This window comes from Coregonus clupeaformis, unplaced genomic scaffold (assembly GCF_020615455.1).
Source record: "Coregonus clupeaformis isolate EN_2021a unplaced genomic scaffold, ASM2061545v1 scaf1102, whole genome shotgun sequence".
NCBI lineage: Eukaryota > Metazoa > Chordata > Actinopteri > Salmoniformes > Salmonidae > Coregonus > Coregonus clupeaformis.
This window is the reverse complement of record NW_025534556.1, coordinates 102,226-123,149: the sequence shown is the minus strand read 5'-3', so window position 1 is coordinate 123,149 and position 20,924 is coordinate 102,226. Positions and strand designations below refer to the sequence as shown.

Genomic DNA, 20,924 nt, shown 5'->3' with positions numbered 1-20,924 from the left:
GGGGGTGGGTCTGTTGGAAAACATGGCTAAGAGGTCCCTCAGGTTGAGGTTTCTGCGGCAGGCAGGTATAGGTCTGAAGTCCTGGAGTCGGGGGGAATGTATGTTGTGTGGGCGAATGTGGCTTTGAGTCTGGAGTGAAGGAGCTTGTTTGTGTCTGAAAAGGTGCTGAAGAGAGGTATAATCTGGAGTTCTGTCTCCGTTGTGGGGTTGGGGACAGGGGGTCTGGGAAAGGTCTGAAGGTGGAGGGCAGGGGTGGGGTGGGGATAGGGATACGGGCCTGGATTAGGGAAAGGGATAAGATTGGGTTTGCGCAAGTCAGAATTCAGGGCCAGGTCCAGGGTTCTGCAGGGAGTTATGGAGGTTAAGGCTAGGATTAGGGTTAGGCATAGGGGGATCTGTTCTGGGTGAGGCCTGCCAGTGTGTTAGGGATAGGGGGATCTGTTCTGGTTGAGGCCTGCCAGTGTGTTAGGGATAGGGGGATCTGTTCTGGGTGAGGCCTGCCAGTGTGTTAGGGATAGGGGGATGTGTTCTGGGTGAGGCCTGCCAGTGTGTTAGGGATAGGGGGATGTGTTCTGGGTGAGGCCTGCCAGTGGGTTAGGGATAGGGGGATGTGTTCTGGGTGAGGCCTGCCAGTGGGTTAGGGATAGGGGGATCTGTTCTGGGTGAGGCCTGCCAGTGTGTTAGGGATAGGGGGATCTGTTCTGGGTGAGGCCTGCCAGTGTGTTAGGGATAGGGGGATGTGTTCTGGGTGAGGCCTGCCAGTGGGTTAGGGATAGGGGGATGTGTTCTGGGTGAGGCCTGCCAGTGGGTTAGGGATAGGGGGATCTGTTCTGGGTGAGGCCTGCCAGTGTGTTAGGGATAGGGGGATGTGTTCTGGGTGAGGCCTGCCAGTGGGTTAGGGATAGGGGGATCTGTTCTGGTTGAGGCCTGCCAGTGTGTTAGGGATAGGGGGATCTGTTCTGGGTGAGGCCTGCCAGTGTGTTAGGGATAGGGGGATCTGTTCTGGTTGAGGCCTGCCAGTGTGTTAGGGATAGGGGGATCTGTTCTGGGTGAGGCCTGCCAGTGTGTTAGGGAAAGGGGGATCTGTTCTGGGTGAGGCCTGCCAGTGTGTTAGGGATAGGGGGATCTGTTCTGGTTGAGGCCTGCCAGTGTGTTAGGGATAGGGGGATCTGTTCTGGTTGAGGCCTGCCAGTGTGTTCGCCTTTACTGTGCATTCGGAAAGTATTCAGACACCTTTACTTTTTCCACATTTTGTTACGGCCATATTCTAAAATTGATTTAAAAAATAAAAATCCTCATCAATCTACACACAATACCTCATAATGACAGAGCGGAAACAGGTTTTTAGAAATTTGTGCACATTTATATCTAAAAAATAAATAAAAAATACCTTATTTACATAAGTATTCAGACCCTTTGCTATGAGATTCGAAATTGAGCTAAGGTGCATCCTGTTTCCATTGATCATCCTTGAGATGTTTCTACAACTTGATTAGAGTCCACCTGTGGTAAATTCAATTGATTGGACATGATTTGGAAAGGCACACACCTGTCTATAAAAGGTCCCACAGTTGACAGTGCATGTCAAAGCAAAAACCAAGCCATGAGTTCGAAGGAATTGTCCGTAGAGCTCAGAGACAGGATTGTGTCGAGGCAAAGATCTGGGGAAGGGTACCAAAAAATGTCTGCAGCATTGAAGGTCCCCAAGAACACAGTGGCCTCCATCATTCTTAAATGGAAGAAGTTTGGAACCACCAAGACTCTTCCTAGAGCTGGCCGCCTGGCCAAACTGAGCAATCGGGGGAGAAGGGCCCTGTTCTGGGAGGTGACCAAGGACCGATGGTCACTCTGACAGAGCTCCAGAGTTCCTCTGTGGAGATGGGAGAACCTTCCAGAAGGACAACCATCTCTGCAGCACTCCACCAATCAGGCCTTTATGGTAGAGTGGCCAGACGGAAGCCACTCCTCAGTAAAAAGCACATGACAGCCCACTTGGAGTTTGCCAAAAGGCACCTAAAGGACTCTCAGACCATGAGAAACAAGATGATCTGGTCTGATGAAACCAAGACTGAACTGGGAGACTAGTCAGGATTGAGGGAAAGATGAATGGAACAAAGTACAGAGAGATCCTTGATGAAAACCTGCTCCAGAGCGCTCAGGACCTCAGACTGGGGCGAAGGTTCTCCTTCCAACAGGACAACGACCCTAAACACACAGCCAAGACAACGCAGGAGTGGCTTCGGGACAAGTCTCTGAATGTCCTTGAGTTGCCCTGCCAGAGCCCGGACTTGAACTCGATCGAACATCCCTGGAGAGACCTGAAAATAGCTGTGCAGCGACGCTCCCCATCCAACCTGACAGAGCTTGAGAGGATCTGCAGAGAAGAATGGGAGAAACTCCCCAAATACTAGTGTGCCAAGCTTGTAGCGTCATACCCAAGAAGACTCGAGGCTGTAATCGCTGCCAAAGGTGCTTCAACAAAGTACTGAGTAAAGGGTCTGAATACTTACAGTACCAGTCAAAAGTTTGGAAACTACCTAAACTATTTTATACATTGTAGAATAATAGTGAAGACATCAGAACTATGAAATAACACATATGGAATCATGTAGTAACCAAAAAAGTGTTAAACAAATCAAAATATATTTTATATTTGAGATTCTTCAAAGTAGCCACCCTTTGCCTTGATGACAGCTTTGCACACTCTTGGCATTCTCTCAATTTCATAGTTTTGATGTCTTCACTATTATTCTAAAATGTAGAAAATATTAAAAATAAAGAAAAACCCTTGAATGAGTAGGAGTGTCCAAACTTTTGACTGGTACTGTATGTACAGTAAATGTGATATAGTTTTTATATTTAATACATTAGCAAACATTTCTAAAAACCTGTTTTTGGTTTGTCATTATGGGGTATTGCGGGTAGATTGATGAGAAAAATATTTGTTTTAATCCATTTTAGAATCAGGCTGTAACGTAACAGAATGAGGAAAATGGGAAGGGGTCTGAATACTTTCCGAACGCACTGTATATACCTCAGCGACCGCTTTGAGTATCCCTTCTTCCCCAGTGCACCAAAGAGGGTCTGGTCTGTGTGGCTGAATGAAAGTCTTTCTGTTGTGTGCATAGTCTATGGAATCGGATTAGTTGTGACTCGACAATGCCAGTGAATGTGTGCTTGGGGTGGTAGCTGGATTTGTGGAGTAGGGTGTGTGTGTGTCTGTGTCTGTGTCCTTGAAGTAAACTTTTGTGTGTAGGGAGACAATGTGTGTGTCAGTATCTGGAAAAAAATACTGTTGTGTCCATGAAGTTCATTGTGTGTGGATGGGATGGCGTATTTGACTGTTATGGTGGGATAATGGATGTTAAATATGTCAGTGAATGTTGTGAACTGAACCAGATCAGGTTCCCACACCCCGAAGATATAGGGTTAGGGTTAGAATTAGGGGTTAGGTTTAAGAGTTGGGGTTAGGTTTAAGGTTAGGGGTTTGGGGTTAAGGTTAGGGCAAGGGTTAGGTTTAGGGTTATGGTTAGGGTTTGGGAAAATAGGATTTTATAATAATAATAATAATAATATGCCATTTAGCAGACACTTTTATCCAAAGCGACTTACAGTCATGTGTGCATACATTTTTGTGTATGGGTTGGTTCCGGGGATGGAACCCACTACCCTGGCGTTACAAGCGCCGTGCTCTACCAGCTGAGCTCTACCAGCTGAGCTCTACCAGCTGAGCTCTACCAGCTGAGCTCTACCAGCTGAGCTACAGAGGACCGTTTTGAATGGGAATCAATTGTTTGGTCCTCAGAAGGATAGTAAAACAAACGTGTGTGTGTATGTGTGTGTGTGTATGTGTGTGTGTGTATGAGTGTGTGTGTATGTGTGTGTATGAGTGTGTATGTGTATGTGTGTATGTGTGATTGTGTATGTGTGCATGAGTGAGTGTGTGTGTGTGTGTGTGAGTTCAGCATGTGTACTACTGTGTACAGTATATTTGTGTATTTAGTTTTCCATGTTGTCACTGGCCTTCAGTCTGGGCTCAGCCAACGGGCCTGAACCTGCTGCTCTCCCTCTCTATGTAGTACCTTAATCCCTGGAGAGAGGGGGGAGAGGGAGAGAGAGAAAGAATGAAAGAAGTAGGTAGAGTGAGAGACGGAGTCAGAGAGCAGTTCTATAGATAGAGAGACAGGTGAGATGACACTGAGAGAAGAGGAAGAGAGAGAATACGGTAAGTGAGAAAAACCATGCCTGCTGGTAGATAGCAAAACTGAGCCCATGCCCGCTGGTAGAGACAGTAAAACTGAGCCCATGCCTGCTGGTAGAGACAGTAAAACTGAGCCCATACCAGCTGGTAGAGACAGTAAAACTGAGCCCATGCCTGCTGGTAGAGACAGTAAAACTGAGCCCATGCCTGCTGGTAGAGACAGTAAAACTGAGCCCATGCCCACTGGTAGAGACAGTAAAACTGAGCCCATACCAGCTGGTAGAGACAGTAAAACTGAGCCCATGCCTGCTGGTAGAGACAGTAAAACTGAGCCCATACCAGCTGGTAGAGACAGTAAAACTGAGCCCATGCCTGCTGGTAGAGACAGTAAAACTGAGCCCATGCCCACTGGTAGAGACAGTAAAACTGAGCCCATGCCCGCTGGTAGAGACAGTAAAACTGAGCCCATGCCCGCTGGTAGAGACAGTGCCAGGAATGGGGCCCTGCATTCGGGAATGCCGTTCCCCCCTCCTCACCCACCTGTGAAGCATAGCCCCAGGTCTCCTCCCAGGTAGTAAGGCCATAGAGTGACTGCAGTATAAACAGGCATACACTGTTTACCTTACTGACTGTCTGTATGACTGTCTGTCTATGTGGATGACTGGCTGAATGACTGTCTGTCTGTCTATCTGGATGACTGGCTGACTGTCCGTCTGTCTGTGTGTGTGGATGACTGGCTGAATGACTGTCTGTCTGTCTATCTGGATGACTGGCTGACTGTCCGTCTGTCTGTGTGTGTGGATGACTGGCTGAATGACTGTCTGTCCGTCTGATGGACACACACACTTGGCACGCAACATGCTTTTCCACCATGGCGTGGATCACTCCCTCCCCCCCCACCCCCCCCACCCCCACACACACAGCCCTACCAGGCCGTAAGGGAAAACAATACTAGTAGTTGATAAAGTTTCCCCATGTTCTCTAGAAATCTGCAACAATAATGCAATGAATGAACAACATCAATGTTTTATTTCAAGTTGTTAAGATATTTACGGTGAAACAAAAAGGACTGATAAAAATAAGTGCAATTATTCTAAAGTGAGATGAAGAAAGAAGTAGATTCCCCTCTCTGACATGAACTGGAACATGCATAGTACATCACACTGAACAACAACAACAACAACAACAACAACAACAACAAATAAAAACGAGTGTTTTGGGCAACAACAACAAGCAGAAATGTGACTATCTTTAAATAGAAGCAATAAATTGTCTATATTGACTTATAGCAAAGAGAAGCAACAACACATTAACAGTGTGAACAGTCAGTCCATGGTGCTCCCAGCTTCCTCTAAACCCACCACCACCGCCACCACCACATTCCGTCTCCCTCTAAAACAACAAGCATATCATAAAGCAGGGCGGACCAACGACATGGTGTCACCACTAATACTAGCACTGTTACTCATCCGTCTGACAGCACAGAGCATGTGCTACACACACACAACGCTACAACAAGCCAGACAGAATGATGAACAACCTATGACACAGGAACAGAAACACACTGACAGAGAGCACATAGAATAACAGAATAACATACTAGCGGTAATAAAGCTAAATAAACAGGTGAAAGTGATGGACGGTAAAGATGAAACATTAAGGACCATGGAGCTACGAGCTACTAGCCAGGGAGGACATCGACCAGTAACAGTCTCTCTAGCCAGGGAGGACATCGACCAGTAACAGTCTCTCTAGCCAGGGAGGACATCGACCAGTAACAGTCTCTCTAGCCAGGGAGGACATCGACCAGTAACAGTCTCTCTAGCCAGGGAGGACATCGACCAGTAACAGTCTCTCTGGAGGCCATCGACCAGTAACAGTCTCTCTAGCCAGGGAGGACATCGACCAGTAACAGTCTCTCTGGAGGCCATCGACCAGTAACAGTCTCTCTGGAGGCCATCGACCAGTAACAGTCTTTCTGGAGGCCATCGACCAGTAACAATCTTTCTGGAGGCCATCGACCAGTAACAGTCTTTCTGGAGGCCTTCGACCAGTAACAGTCTCTCTAGCCAGGGAGGACATCGACCAGTAACAGTCTCTCTGGAGGCCATCGACCAGTAACAGTCTCTCTGGAGGCCATCGACCAGTAACAGTCTTTCTGGAGGCCATCGACCAGTAACAGTCTTTCTGGAGGCCATCGACCAGTAACAGTCTCTCTGGAGGCCATCGACCAGTAACAGTCTTTCTGGAGGCCATCGACCAGTAACAGTCTCTCTGGAGGCCATCGACCAGTAACAGTCTTTCTGGAGGCCATCGACCAGTAACAGTCCTTCTGGAGGCCATCGACCAGTAACAGTCTCTCTAGCCAGGGAGGACATCGACCAGTAACAGTCTCTCTGGAGGCCATCGACCAGTAACAGTCTCTCTGGAGGCCATCGACCAGTAACAGTCTCTCTGGAGGCCATCGACCAGTAACAGTGTCTCTGGAGGCCATCGACCAGTAACAGTCTCTCTGGAGGCCATCGACCAGTAACAGTGTCTCTAGAGGACGTCATCCAGTAACAGTGTCTCTAGAGGACGTCATCCAGTAACAGTGTCTCTAGAGGACGTCATCCAGTAACAGTGTCTCTAGAGGACGTCATCCAGTAACAGTGTCTCTAGAGGACGTCATCCAGTAACAGTGTCTCTAGAGGACGTCATCCAGTAACAGTGTCTCAGCCACTGAGTAAACAGTATCCCTTAGGTCCCAGTCAGTCTCTGTGTCCCGCTGTAGTAAGACTTCTCCAACCTCTTCTGTGATAGGGCAACAACTGGTCCAGCCCAATGATACACCCACATAAACAAGGTCCTTTGGCTTTTGTGCAAACGTGTGGTGTCCTCGTACTAATGTCTGGCACAAGTGAGTTCTGGACAGGCACTGTAGGTTACAACAAGTCCTGGGCCCATCCTTACTAAACAGTTTGTTACCCTAAATTAAGGATTCCATTCTGGTCCTCTTGGTCTTGTCTGGGTCCAATGAAGTCCTCCTGTACCTCTTCTGGGGTGTCCGATAACCCCCACCCCCTCTCCAAAGTCTCTCCATCACTACCCAGCAAGCCACTGCACGTCAATGCGTCTACAGTACTACGCTATACAGCTCTGCTACATGTAACAAATAAATTAATTTACTCCTTGAGATATATGTGTTATTTGAAGAAAGCCTATATTCATCCAGTATATAAAGTGGATGTAAAAGCAGAAATGTCAGTAGTCCTGGTCTTGGTCCATCTGGAGGAGGCTGGTTCTGTCATGGATCACACGGATCATCTTTTCATCCCTTGTTCCACTCCTCCATCCCAGAGTCAATCCTTCTTTCTCTCTCCTCTTCCTCTCTGAGTTCTTTCTCATCACTCCATCTCTAATCGGTATGGGTGTATGTGAGGGGAGGGGTAGAATACAGAGATGGAGGAAGACACCACCTCTGTCTTCTAGCTGCACTTACAGCTCTCCACAATCATGTTGGACAACTGTTCCACCTGAAACACACAAACACACCACCGTTAGCGACTACACACCCACACACCACCGTTAGTGACTACACACCCACACACCACCGTTAGTTACTATACACCACTGTTAGTGACTACACACCCACACACCACCGTTAGTGACTACACACCCACACACCACTGTTAGTGACTATACACCACTGTTAGTGACTACACACCCACACACCACTGTTAGTGACTACACACCCACACATAACTGTTAGCGACTACACACCACTGTTAGTGACTACACACCCACACACCACTGTTAGCGACTACACACCACTGTTAGTGACTACACACCCACACACCACTGTTAGCGACTACACACCACTGTTAGTGACTACACACCCACACACCACTGTTAGTGACTACACACCCACACACCACTGTTAGTGACTACACACCCACACACCACTGTTAGCGACTACACACCCCCACACCACTGTTAGTGACTACACACCACTGTTAGTGACTACACATCACACCATTGTTAGTGACTACACATCACACCACTGTTAGTGACTACACACCCCAGCACCACTGTTAGTGACTACACACACTGTTAGTGACTACACATCACACCATTGTTAGTGACTACACATCACACCACTGTTAGTGACTACACCCCCCCACACCACTGTTAGTGACTACATGCTCCAACACCAATGTTAGTGACTACACACCCCCACACCACTGTTAGTGACTACACACCCCCACACCACTGTTAGTGACTACACACCCCCACACCACTGTTAGTGACTACACACCCCCACACCCCTGTAAGTGACTACACACAACACCACTGTTAGTGACTACACATCCCCACACCACTGTTAGTGACTACACAACCACACACCACTGTTAGTGACTACACGCTCCAACACCACTGTTAGTGACTACACGCTCCAACACCACTGTTAGTGACTACACATCCCCACACCACTGTTAGTGACTACACAACCACACACCAATGTTAGTGACTACACGCTTCCACACCACTGTTAGTGACTACAAACCCACACACCCCTGTAAGTGACTACACACCACACCACTGTTAGTGACTACACACCACACCACTGTTAGTGACTACACCCCACACCAATGTCAGTGACTACACCCCCCCACACCACTGTTAGTGACTACACACCACACCACTGTTAGTGACTACACAACCACACACCACTGTTAGTGACTACACACCACACCACTGTTAGTGACTACACACCACACCACTGTTAGTGACTACACACCACACCAATGTTAGTGACTACACACCCCCACACCCCTGTAAGTGACTACACACCCCCACACCACTGTTAGTGACTACACGCTCCAACACCACTGTTAGTGACTATACACCCCACACACCGCTGTTAGTGACTACACAACCACACACCACTGTTAGTGACTACACACCACACCACTGTTAGCGACTACACATCACACCACTGTTAGTGACTACACACCACACCACTGTTAGTGACTACACATCACACCACTGTTAGTGACTACACATCACACCACTGTTAGTGACTACACATCCCCACACCACCTGTTAGTGACTACACCCCACACCACTTTTAGTGACTACACCCCCACACCACTGTTAGTGACTACACGCTCCAACACCACTGTTAGTGACTACACATCACACCACTGTTAGTGACTACACCCCACACCACTGTTAGTGACTACACCCCCACACCACTGTTAGTGACTACACGCTCCAACACCAATGTTAGTGACTACACATCACACCACTGTTAGTGACTACACCCCACACCACTGTTAGTGACTACACCCCCACACCACTGTTAGTGACTACACGCTCCAACACCAATGTTAGTGATTACAAACCCACACACCACTGTTAGTGACTACACACCACACCACTGTTAGTGACTACACACCCCACACCAATGTTAGTGACTACACCCCCCCACACCACTGTTAGTGACTACACACCACACCATTGTTAGTGACTACACCCCACACCAATGTTAGTGACTACACCCCACACCATTGTTAGTGACTACACACCACACCATTGTTAGTGACTACACATCACACCACTGTTAGTGACTACACGCCCCCACACCCCTGTAAGTGACTACACACCCCCACACCACTGTTAGTGACTACACCCCACACCACTGTTAGTGACTACACACCACACCATTGTTAGTGACTACACACCACACCACTGTTAGTGACTACACACCACACCATTGTTAGTGACTACACCCCACACCAATGTTAGTGACTACACCCCCCCACACCACCGTTAGTGACTACACCCCCCCACACCGCTGTTAGTGACTACACCCCACACCACTGTTAGTGACTACACCCCCCCACACCACTGTTAGTGACTACACATCACACCACTGTTAGTGACTACACCCCCCCACACCACTGTTAGTGACTACACATCACACCACTGTTAGTGACTACACCCCCCCACACCACTGTTAGTGACTACACACCACACCACTGTTAGTGACTACACATCCCCACACCACTGTTAGTGACTACACCCCCCCACACCACTGTTAGTGACTACACACCACACCACTGTTAGTGACTACACCCCACACCAATGTTAGTGACTACACCCCCCCACACCACCGTTAGTGACTACACCCCCCACACCGCTGTTAGTGACTACACCCCACACCACTGTTAGTGACTACACCCCCCCCACACCACTGTTAGTGACTACACATCACACCACTGTTAGTGACTACACCCCCCCCACACCACTGTTAGTGACTACACATCACACCACTGTTAGTGACTACACCCCCCCACACCACTGTTAGTGACTACACACCACACCACTGTTAGTGACTACACATCCCCACACCACTGTTAGTGACTACACCCCCCACACCACTGTTAGTGACTACACACCACACCACTGTTAGTGACTACACCCCACACCACTGTTAGTGACTACACCCCCCCACACCACTGTTAGTGACTACACCCCACACCACTGTTAGTGACTACACATCACCACACCACTGTTAGTGACTACACCCCACACCACTTTTAGTGACTACACCCCCCCACACCACTGTTAGTGACTACACATCACACCACTGTTAGTGACTACACCCCCCCACACCACTGTTAGTGACTACACATCACACCACTGTTAGTGACTACACCCCCCACACCACTGTTAGTGACTACACACCACACCACTGTTAGTGACTACACATCCCCACACCACTGTTAGTGACTACACCCCCCCACACCACTGTTAGTGACTACACACCACACCACTGTTAGTGACTACACATCCCCACACCACTGTTAGTGACTACACACCCCCACACCACTGTTAGTGACTACACCCCACACCACTGTTAGTGACTACACATCCCCACACCACTGTTAGTGACTACACCCCCCCACACCACTGTTAGTGACTACACCCCACACCACTGTTAGTGACTACACATCCCCACACCACTGTTAGTGACTACACACCCCACACCACTGTTAGTGACTACACAACCACACACCATTGTTAGTGACTACACATCCCCACACCACTGTTAGTGACTACACCCCACACTGTTAGTGACTACACTCCCACACACCACTCTTAGTGGACAATCCCTAGCTGAACATCTTTCACGAACAGTCATGACTGATTATGACATGTTATGTAGCCTGTAAGTTTTAGAGAAGAAATAGAATGTCACCCCTCTACAACACAGAAGTGTTAACTGTTGTACCTTGTGTTGTCTAGGTTAGGGGGTTAACTGTACCTTGTGTTGTCTAGGTTAGGGTTAGGGGGTTATCTGTACCTTTTGTTGTGTAGGTTAGGGGGTTATCTGTATCTTGTGTTGTGTAGGTTAGGGGGTTATCTGTACCTTGTGTTGTGTAGGTTAGGGTTAGGGGGTTACCTGTACCTTGTGTTGTCTAGGTTAGGGTTAGGGGGTTATCTGTACCTTTTGTTGTGTAGGTTAGGGGGTTATCTGTATCTTGTGTTGTGTAGGTTAGGGGGTTATCTGTACCTTGTGTTGTGTAGGTTAGGGTTAGGGGGTTACCTGTACCTTGTGTTGTCTAGGTTAGGGTTAGGGGGTTATCTGTACCTTGTGTTGTGTAGGTTAGGGTTAGGGGGTTACCTGTACCTTGTGTTGTGTAGGTTAGGGTTAGGGGGTTACCTGTACCTTGTGTTGTCTAGGTTAGGGTTAGGGGGTTACCTGTACCTTGTGTTGTCTAGGTTAGGGTTAGGGGGTTACCTGTACCTTGTGTTGTCTAGGTTAGGGTTAGGGGGTTACCTGTACCTTGTGTTGTCTAGGTTAGGGTTAGGGGGTTCTGTACCTTGTGTTGTGTAGGTTAGGGTTAGGGGGTTAACTGTACCTTGTGTTGTCTCCCTACGTAGTAGAGGATTGGCAGAGGTTCCAGGACCTGGGGTACACAGCACGGCTGGGCCGACGCTCCAGGGTTGTGGTGCTTGTACAGGGCTAGGATCTGTGTGTGTTTGTGTGTGTGTGTGTGTGTGTGTGTGTGTGTGTGTGTGTGTGTGTGTGTGTGTGTGTGTGTGTGTGTGTGTGTGTGTGTGTGTGTGTGTGTGTGTGTGTGTGTGTGTGTGTGTGTGTGTGTGTGTGTGTGTGTGTGTGTGTGTGTGTGTGTGTGAGAGAGAGAGAGAGAGACAGACAGACAGACAAACACAGTCACGTCAGTAAGTAGTGCATCGTCAGCAAAAGCCCCAAGACAATATGACACACAAGAGCTACATTGCTGAGAAATAACATGTATGTGTTGGACAGAGAGAGGAAGAGTGAGAGAAAGAGAGAGAGAGAGAGAGAGAGAGAGAGAGAGAGAGAGAGAAGCGAGAGAGAGAGAGAGAGAGAGAGCACAGTCAGTACATGTCTAGTGTTTACTAGTCCCTTGCTGAGACAGTTCTAAACCCTGATCACCATGCCTCATGCAGACTTCACCACCTGCTATTGGGATTTAACACTACAGGGCTAGTGAGTCAGGAGTTTTTCTAGACCACGTGACCTGACCACTAAGAAAGCTACAACTAGAGCCCAGAGGTGTAAACAGTGCCCTTACAGACAGACAGTATATAGAGAGATAAGGAAGAAGGAGACAGCTGGGAAGCCCCTGACTTTCCACTAGTATCTCCAACCAGCCGGACTGGTCCACAGACACTCATGATTACACACAACTGGTATCCATCAGCTCCAGTCACATGACAGATGACTGCCTCACATCTAAAATTACTATATTAGTGGAGACAGGGATGGAAATTAAGCTGTGCCAAACTAGTGTACCTGAGAGTTTTCTAGAAGTGTACCTGAGAGTTTTCTAGAAGTGTACCTGAGAGTATTCTGGAACTGCACCTGAGAGTATTCTAGAACTGTACCTGAGAGTATTCTAGAACTGTACCTGAGAGTATTCTAGAACTCTACCTGAGAGTATTCTAGAACTGCACCTGAGAGTATTCTAGAACTGCACCTGAGAGTATTCTAGAACTGCACCTGAGAGTATTTTAGAAGTGTACCTGAGAGTATTCCATAAATGTACCTGAGAGTATTCCATAAATGTACCTGAGAGTATTCCATAAATGTACCTGAGAGTATTCTAGAACTGTAGCTGAGAGTATTCTAGAACTGTACCTGAGAGTATTCTAGAACTGTACCTGAGAGTTTTCTAGAAGTGTACCTGAGAGTATTCTAGAAATGTACCTGAGAGTATTCTAGAAGTGTACCTGAGATTATTCTAGAAGTGTACCTGAGAGTATTTGTTTTCAGCGTTCCAGATGTAGGTGCATGAGCCCATGCAGTAGTTGGCATGGTAACCCTTTGGCTTGTGGATCCACTTCCAGCCCAGATCTTTCCTGAAGTCGATGTAGAGCTTCCTCACGCAACAGTTCTCTGTTTTACTGCAGAACAGAAGGGAGGAAGATGTTCGGGTGAGACAGACAGACAGACAGAGACAAACAGATGAATGGACAGACAGACGAACAGACAGAGTCAGATATAGTGGTCCTTACTCTGTGCAGGTGTCGTCCGTAACGGTGGCCCGTTTCTTACGTGAGGAGGTGAGGTGTGAGCTGTAGTTTTGGGGGATGGACATGGCCAAGATATGAGGCTTCCGCATGTTCTTGGACAGACCACCCACGTCGCCTCGTATCCCGCTGTCCAACCCCGAGATAGTGAAGGAGAACGGTTCCATTTTTTCCCCACACTCACAGTACAGCTTCAACTCAAAGCCCTGCTCCTCCTCTGAAACACAGGTAGGGTTGCAAAGGGAGGGTATATTAATGGAAACTTTCAAACTTTACCAGCAAACTACCCAAAATGTTGGTATCTTTCAAGGATTTTATGTAATCTATAAAATACATCTAGTAACCCTTTTGTGTACTTCAGATTTTACAGGTGTCTGTAATTATCTCTGTCCCTCTGTCTGGCCTTATCACATGTAAAATATATGAAATAATTAAATAAGGCAACAACAAAAAAATCTGTATAGCATGACAAAGCTGTGTAAAACATTATCCTAAATATAAACCATCTACTTAGTGAATACCACTGGTGTTAAATATGAGGGGTTCAGCATGAAATATACGTTATTTTTCACAGACGTACAAATACACCTTTCCTACGCACTTCTCAGTAGTTGGTATTCAGACTTACTTTACGCAGGTGAGTAACGAGCTTTGCAGGCATGGTTCCCTTGCACGCGCTGAATACATTTAATTAAACCGCTGAAAACCCTCCCACTTGCTGGTGAACAGATTTTCTCGTGGAGTTTTCATTCAATAGGGTTTTCAGCACATTTATCTAAAAGCCATCCCTTTAAATTTGGTGTACCTTTAATTATAATTTTCTCCACTGACTCACTAGAATATATGGAGAGAACGGTTCAGAATATTAGAGATCAATTAAAGATAGATGCCTGATGAAGGCCTAAGGGTCGAAACGTTGTTATAATAAAATCACCCGGTGTGCGGCGTTTTCCTTTCTGTTTTTCAACGAAATAAAGCCATGTAAATACATGCATATTTGTCTCCTTTTCAGCACCAATTGGTAGATTTAAAAATACTCTGATCTTGTATATTATTTAGGGTTAGGAAAGTATTTATGAATAATAATAAAAAACAAGTTTGGAGAGCCTTTACGCACAAAATACATTGGTTTGTCACGTTATAGCACAATGAATGTATTGTTTTGTGTTGTGTAGTGGCTTTGCTGGCATCTAAAACAATTTTTTGTTTGTTTCCCCACCAAGATGTACGTGCTAAAATCGCCACTGAAACTAATGATGTAATGGAATGACGCAAAATGTAAGGGAACTACCACTAAAGCAGTATACACACTTTTCTTTCAGTGGGCATTGCGTATACTCACTTAATTCCCACTGATATAGTGGAGGTATAGGCCTACGCTATATCAATTATGTAGTACAATAGAGAAATCATGCACAAAGTAGCCTATCACAAAGCACGTGAAATATATTTACATCCACGCTGCACACATAGTTTCAGCGGAATATCAGGCAGCAAGAACGCGCAGCTCTCGACTGGTTGCCACACGGAGCAGCTCACAGAATTGACCGACATCCGTAGCCGCGTAGGGTAAAATACATTTCAATTTATGACATCTACCAGTAAATGCTAACTAAGGCAACAATGGCTATGCAAACCAAGTATTGAAAAAGTTTGGTCTGAAGTCGTGACTTGAATCTTTGCGATGCGCAATTCAGTCATCATCCGCTGTTTGAATGAACATTTCTAAAGGCTTTCCCCCCCAAAAAACCTTCCCAATTAAATGTTGACTGCAAAGTAGGCCTACATGGCAGAATTATATCAGGATGATTTGTCGGCTATCAATCGGGAGGGCAATTGTTTTGTAAACTCTGCCATCACATGTAGCCTACACTGTATGCCCACATTGTACAGTACAGAAACACTGCTAGCCAAACAGTCTCTTGCAAAGTGTACAATTGAATTAAAGGGCAACTACACCCTTCCAAATTTTGGGGGGATTTTTCCCAGACCTCAAAAATGGTCTCCTGATGTGGTTCAAGCATTGTTGTGGACTTAGAACAATTTTTTTGTCATTTTTCTATATATTAAAAAAGTGTGATTTTGAGAGCGAAAACCTGAAAAAAATATAGGAAAATATAGAAAATTTCACACATAGAGCCTTTCCTTCACCAGCGGGACATTTTGATTTTTTTGGGGGCCAAATTCGAGGATACCCACTTCTCCAGGCACCACTACACCACTATACTAAAGTGACAGTTATAAATATATGTAAGTATAACTGACGGTGACTACCGATAGTGGCTCATATTTAACACAATACACATTATTTTTTTTGTATTCTGTGAAAAGTCCGGGCATATAATGAAACATTCTAGAACTCGGTAGGTTTGGCGCTATACTGTCATTTGCGCGTGGCTCCAGAAGCCTACAGCTTTGGTCTCCACATGTCATCCCTGCAGGTCATAAGGCCAGCATTTCATAAACTTCACTGTGGAAAAAGATGTTGATATGCTTTAGCTTGGTGACATATTACGGGTTTCACATTTGTCTCCAGTGAGCATAAGGTAAAATAGATCTAAAACAACTGTCATTTATATTTACAATCCCATGAAACTGAAATATTGGAAGGTGAGAAAAGTGTCCAATAGGGGTTGAACAGTATATAATAATCCTCACGAATCACGGAAATGTGATGACAAAGGTCCTGTCGTCGTGAACCATGCGCCAGGCTCCAGGTTAAAACTGCTACATATGGTGTGATGCTACATATGGTTTTGAGTTCGATAGTGATTCAAATAGTACCAAATGATTATATAACTTGTAATATGTTAGCCTAATATGATCCACTACTCCTCGGGAACTTGACAGAGGAAAGCAAGGTAAACTAATGATGTAATGGAATGATGCAAAATTTAAGAAAATTATCACTAAAATCAGTGACAGTTATAAATGTATGTGGGTATAACTGACCGTAGCTACCGATAGTGGCTAATATTTAACATGATACAAATTGTTAAAAAAATACAGTGAAAAGTCCGGGCATATAATTAAAATATTCTAGAAATTATAAATCAACTCGGTAGGTTTGGCGCTATACTGTCATTTGCACGTGGCTACGGTACAGAAGTATTAGCTTGCGCCTCCAAATTTGATCCCAAGTTATAAAGCCGGAATTTCATAAACTTCACTGTTGAAAAGGTGATATGTTAATATGCTTCAGTTTGCTGCCATATGACTGGTTTCACATTTGTCTCCATCGATCATAAGGTAAAATAGATCTAAAACTATTGTCATATATATTTACAATCCCATATCCAAACGGCTTACTCATTTACCTAGCTCTTATCAATAGCTCTTATCAATTTGTAAATAACATTGCATTGAGAATGACTGGTGTTATTTCTGTCGGAAAAAAATAAAGTATATGTTGTTCCACTTGGGAATGAAGGTCAGAATACGGCGTCTCTGTAGACACACCTCCGCCACCTTCATTTCTTAGATCTCCACCCGCAACGAATAGCGGGTGAATAGCATGCTATTCTGATGCTTAAATTCAAGGTCAGAATATGCATAGAGAGAAAAGTGCATAAAAATTGTATAATGTCCATTTACACACGCTTAACTCATGTCGGAATTCCCCCCATTGTGCATGAAAAGGGAATAATGTTCAATTTAAGCAGGCTTAACTCAAGTCAGAATTCCCCCTATCTGTCAGTATGTATTTGTTGTCAATTGTGTTAAAAGTTAACAGTTGGAAGAGTTGCATAGTTAATTGAAAATAATGCCAATGTTTATTAGATGCTTTTTTCATTAAGTAGGCTATTTTCTCTTGAACCATATGGTCTATCTAATAGAAATTCATGGATAATATAGACACAGATATAAAATCATATATACTATATATGAATACATTTAAAAAAAAGTTATTCAAGTAGAAATTACCAAAGTTATGATAGATTGACATAGATTTCATGTTAATTTAAAAAAATGACTGAAGATTCCTAGACATAGTCACAACAGTGGGCTGGCTATGACCTGTGTAAAAATGTAAAAATGTATGACCTGACTTACAGATGACTTACACTGGCTATGACCTTACTTACAGATGACTTACACTGGCTATGACCTGACTTACACTGGCTATGACCTTACTTACAGATGACTTACACTGGCTATGACCTGACTTACACTGGCTATGACCTTACTTACAGATGACTTACACTGGCTATGACCTGACTTACACTGGCTATGACCTTACTTACAGATGACTTACACTGGCTATGAGCTGACTTACACGGGCTATAACCTGACTAACAGATGACTGTTATCTGTCTGGACTCACCGGTCCCCATCAGCCATTCCTTGAGGGTTGCTGTGACATCGAAAGACAGCCAGCGGTCGCTCAACTTGTTGGTGACGAAGCGTGATCCCAGGTATCGTCTGCTGTTGTCCAGCCCCCTATAGAGCTCCAGACGCTGCTCACGACCAGCGGGGATGTTAGTAGTCTTGATGAGCAGGCGGAGCTCAGCACTGGAGAGTAGATGGTAGTCCCCAACGCTGGACCTCATCTCATTCAGGTTAAACAGCATCTGGTGCTTGGTGACATTCTTATCTGGGGCACAGGGAGGACGAGAGAGAGAAATGGTTGAGACAACAGTGTTCTCTTGTTATTTATCAATGTACTGCAGCTGCGTAGCATCAATGTACTGTAGCCGCATAACATCAATGTACTGTAGCCGCGTAGCATCAATGTACAGCAGCCGCGTAGCATCAATGTACTGTAGCCGCGTAGCATCAATGTACAGCAGCCGCGTAGCATCAATGTACTGTAGCCGCGTAGCATCAATGTACTGTAGCCGCGTAGCATCAATGTACTGTAGCCGCGTAGCATCAATGTACTGTAGCCACGTAGCATCAATGTACTGTAGCCGCGTAGCATCAATGTACTGTAGCCGCGTAGCATCAATGTACTGTAGCCGCGTAGCATCAATGTGATTAGTTGCAAAAAAGTCATCAACAAACTGACATCTTTTGAACCAACGAATCAACAATAGAGTTTCAACCCAGAGGAGGGGAAGGGTGGAGGAGGGGCAGGGTGGAGGAGGTGGAGAGTGGAGGAGGGGAAGGGTGGAGGGTGAAGGAGCTGGAGAGTGGAGGAGGGGAAGGGTGGAGGAGGGGAGGGGTGGAGGATGTGGAGAGTGGAGGAGGGGAAGGGTGGAGGGTGAAGGTGGAGGGTGGAGGAGGGGAAGGGTGGAGGAGGTGGAAAGTGGAGGAGGGGAAGGGTGGAGGAGCTGGAGAGTGGAGGAGGGGAAGGGTGGAGGAGATGGAGGGTGGAGGAGGGGAAGGCTGGAGGAGCTGGAGAGTGGAGGGGAAGGGTGGAGGAGGTGGAGAGTGGGAGAGGGGAAGGGTGGAGGAGGGGAAGGGTGGAGGAGGTGGAGGGTGGAGGAGGGGAAGGGTGGAGGAGGTGGAGAGTGGAGGAGGGGAAGGGTGGAGGGTGGAGGAGGGGAAGGGTGGAGGAGGTGGAGAGTGGAGGAGGGGAAGGGTGGAGGGGGTGGAGGGTGGAGGAGCTGGAGAGTGGAGGAGGGAAGGGTGGAGGAGGGGAGGGGTGGAGGAGGTGGAGGGTGGAGGAGGTGGAGAGTGGAGGAGGGGAAGGGTGGAGGAGGTGGAGGGTGGAGGAGGTGGAGAGTGGAGGAGGGGAAGGGTGGAGGGGTGGAGAGTGGAAGAGGGGAAGGGTGGAGGAGGGGAAGGGTGGAGGAGGTGGAGGGTGGAGGAGGGGAAGGGTGGAGGAGGTGGAGAGTGGAGGAGGGGAAGGGTGGAGGAGGTGGAGAGTGGAGGAGGGGAAAGGTGGAGGAGGGGAAGGGTGGAGGAGGTGGAGAGTGGAGGAGGGGTAGGGTGGAGGAGGTGGAGGGTGGAGGGTGGAGGAGCTGGAGAGTGGAGGAGGGGAAGGGTGGAGGAGGGGAGGGGTGGAGGAGGTGGAGGGTGGAGGAGGTGGAGAGTGGAGGAGGGGAAGGGTGGAGGAGGTGGAGAGTGGAGGAGGGGAAGGGTGGAGGAGCTGGAGAGTGGAGGAGTGGAAGGGTGGAGGAGCTGGAGAGTGGAGGAGTGGAAGGGTGGAGGAGGTGGAGGGTGGAGGAGGGGAAGGGTGGAGGAGGAGAAGGGTAGAGGAGGGGAAGGGTGGAGGAGGTGGAGAGTGGAGGAGGGGAAGGGTGGAGGAGGTGGAGAGTGGAGGAGGGGAAGGGTGGAGGAGGTGGAGAGTGAATGTGGGGGGCATGGACAGGAAGAGAGCTGTTACAGAGAGCGAGAGAGTGGGTGTGAAAAAGGGAAGTGAAAAGTGAACCGTAGTAGACGTGTGCATAGATAGATAGATAGATAGATATGGTATGGAAACCTACAGAGGAAACCTACAGAGGAAACCTACAGAGGAGAGAGGCAGAGGAGAGAGGCCAAGGGAAGAGGAGCTGTCTGCGTGCCTGTGGCACCCTGGCCCAAACCTGTTTTGCCTCAGCCTGTTAGAGCTCAATACCAGCCCTAACCATTCTACAGCTGCCTGTTAGAGTTCAATACTAACCCTGCTACAGCTGCCTGTTAGAGCTCAATACCAGCCCTAACCATTCTACAGCTGCCTGTTAGAGCTCAATACCAGCCCTAACCATTCTACAGCTGCCTGTTAGAGCTCAATACCAGCCCTAACCCTGCTACAGCTGCCTGTAAAAGCTCAATACCAGCCCTAACCCTGCTACAGCTGCCTGTTAGAGCTCAATACTAGCCCTAACCATTCTACAGCTGCCTGTTAGATCTCAATACCAGCCCTAACCATTCTACAGCTGCCTGTTAGAGCTCAATACCAGCCCTAACCATTCTACAGCTGCCTGTTAGAGCTCAATACCAGCCCTAACCATTCTACAGCTGCCTGTTAGAGCTCAATACCAGCCCTAACCCTGCTACAGCTGCCTGTTAGAGCTCAATACCAGCCCTAAACCTGCTATAGCTGCCTGTTAGAGCTCAATAACAGCCCTAACCATGCTACAGCTGCCCGTTAGAGTTCAATACTAACCCTGTTACAGCTGCCCGTTAGAGCTCAATACCAGCCCTAACCATTCTACAGCTGCCTGTTAGAGCTCAATACCAGCCCTAACCATTCTACAGCTGCCTGTTAGAGCTCAATACCAGCCCTAAC

General features: G+C 47.0%; 1 protein-coding gene across 1 annotated transcript in view; it reads right to left on the bottom strand.

Annotated features, from left to right (window-relative positions):
- Window positions 1-5,211: 5,211 nt before the first annotated feature.
- The window catches only part of LOC121567690 (transforming growth factor beta-1 proprotein), a 38,728-nt gene continuing 23,015 nt past the window's right edge, over window positions 5,212-20,924 (bottom strand). Inside the window, exons 2-6 of the mRNA XM_041877905.2 lie at window positions 18,093-18,362; window positions 13,754-13,985; window positions 13,492-13,642; window positions 12,112-12,222; window positions 5,212-7,716 (exon numbers count right to left, since the gene is read on the bottom strand). Of these exons, the coding sequence (XP_041733839.1) occupies window positions 7,669-7,716; window positions 12,112-12,222; window positions 13,492-13,642; window positions 13,754-13,985; window positions 18,093-18,362 (812 nt within the window). The 3' untranslated portion in view covers window positions 5,212-7,668. The remainder of the gene's footprint in view (window positions 7,717-12,111; window positions 12,223-13,491; window positions 13,643-13,753; window positions 13,986-18,092; window positions 18,363-20,924) is intronic.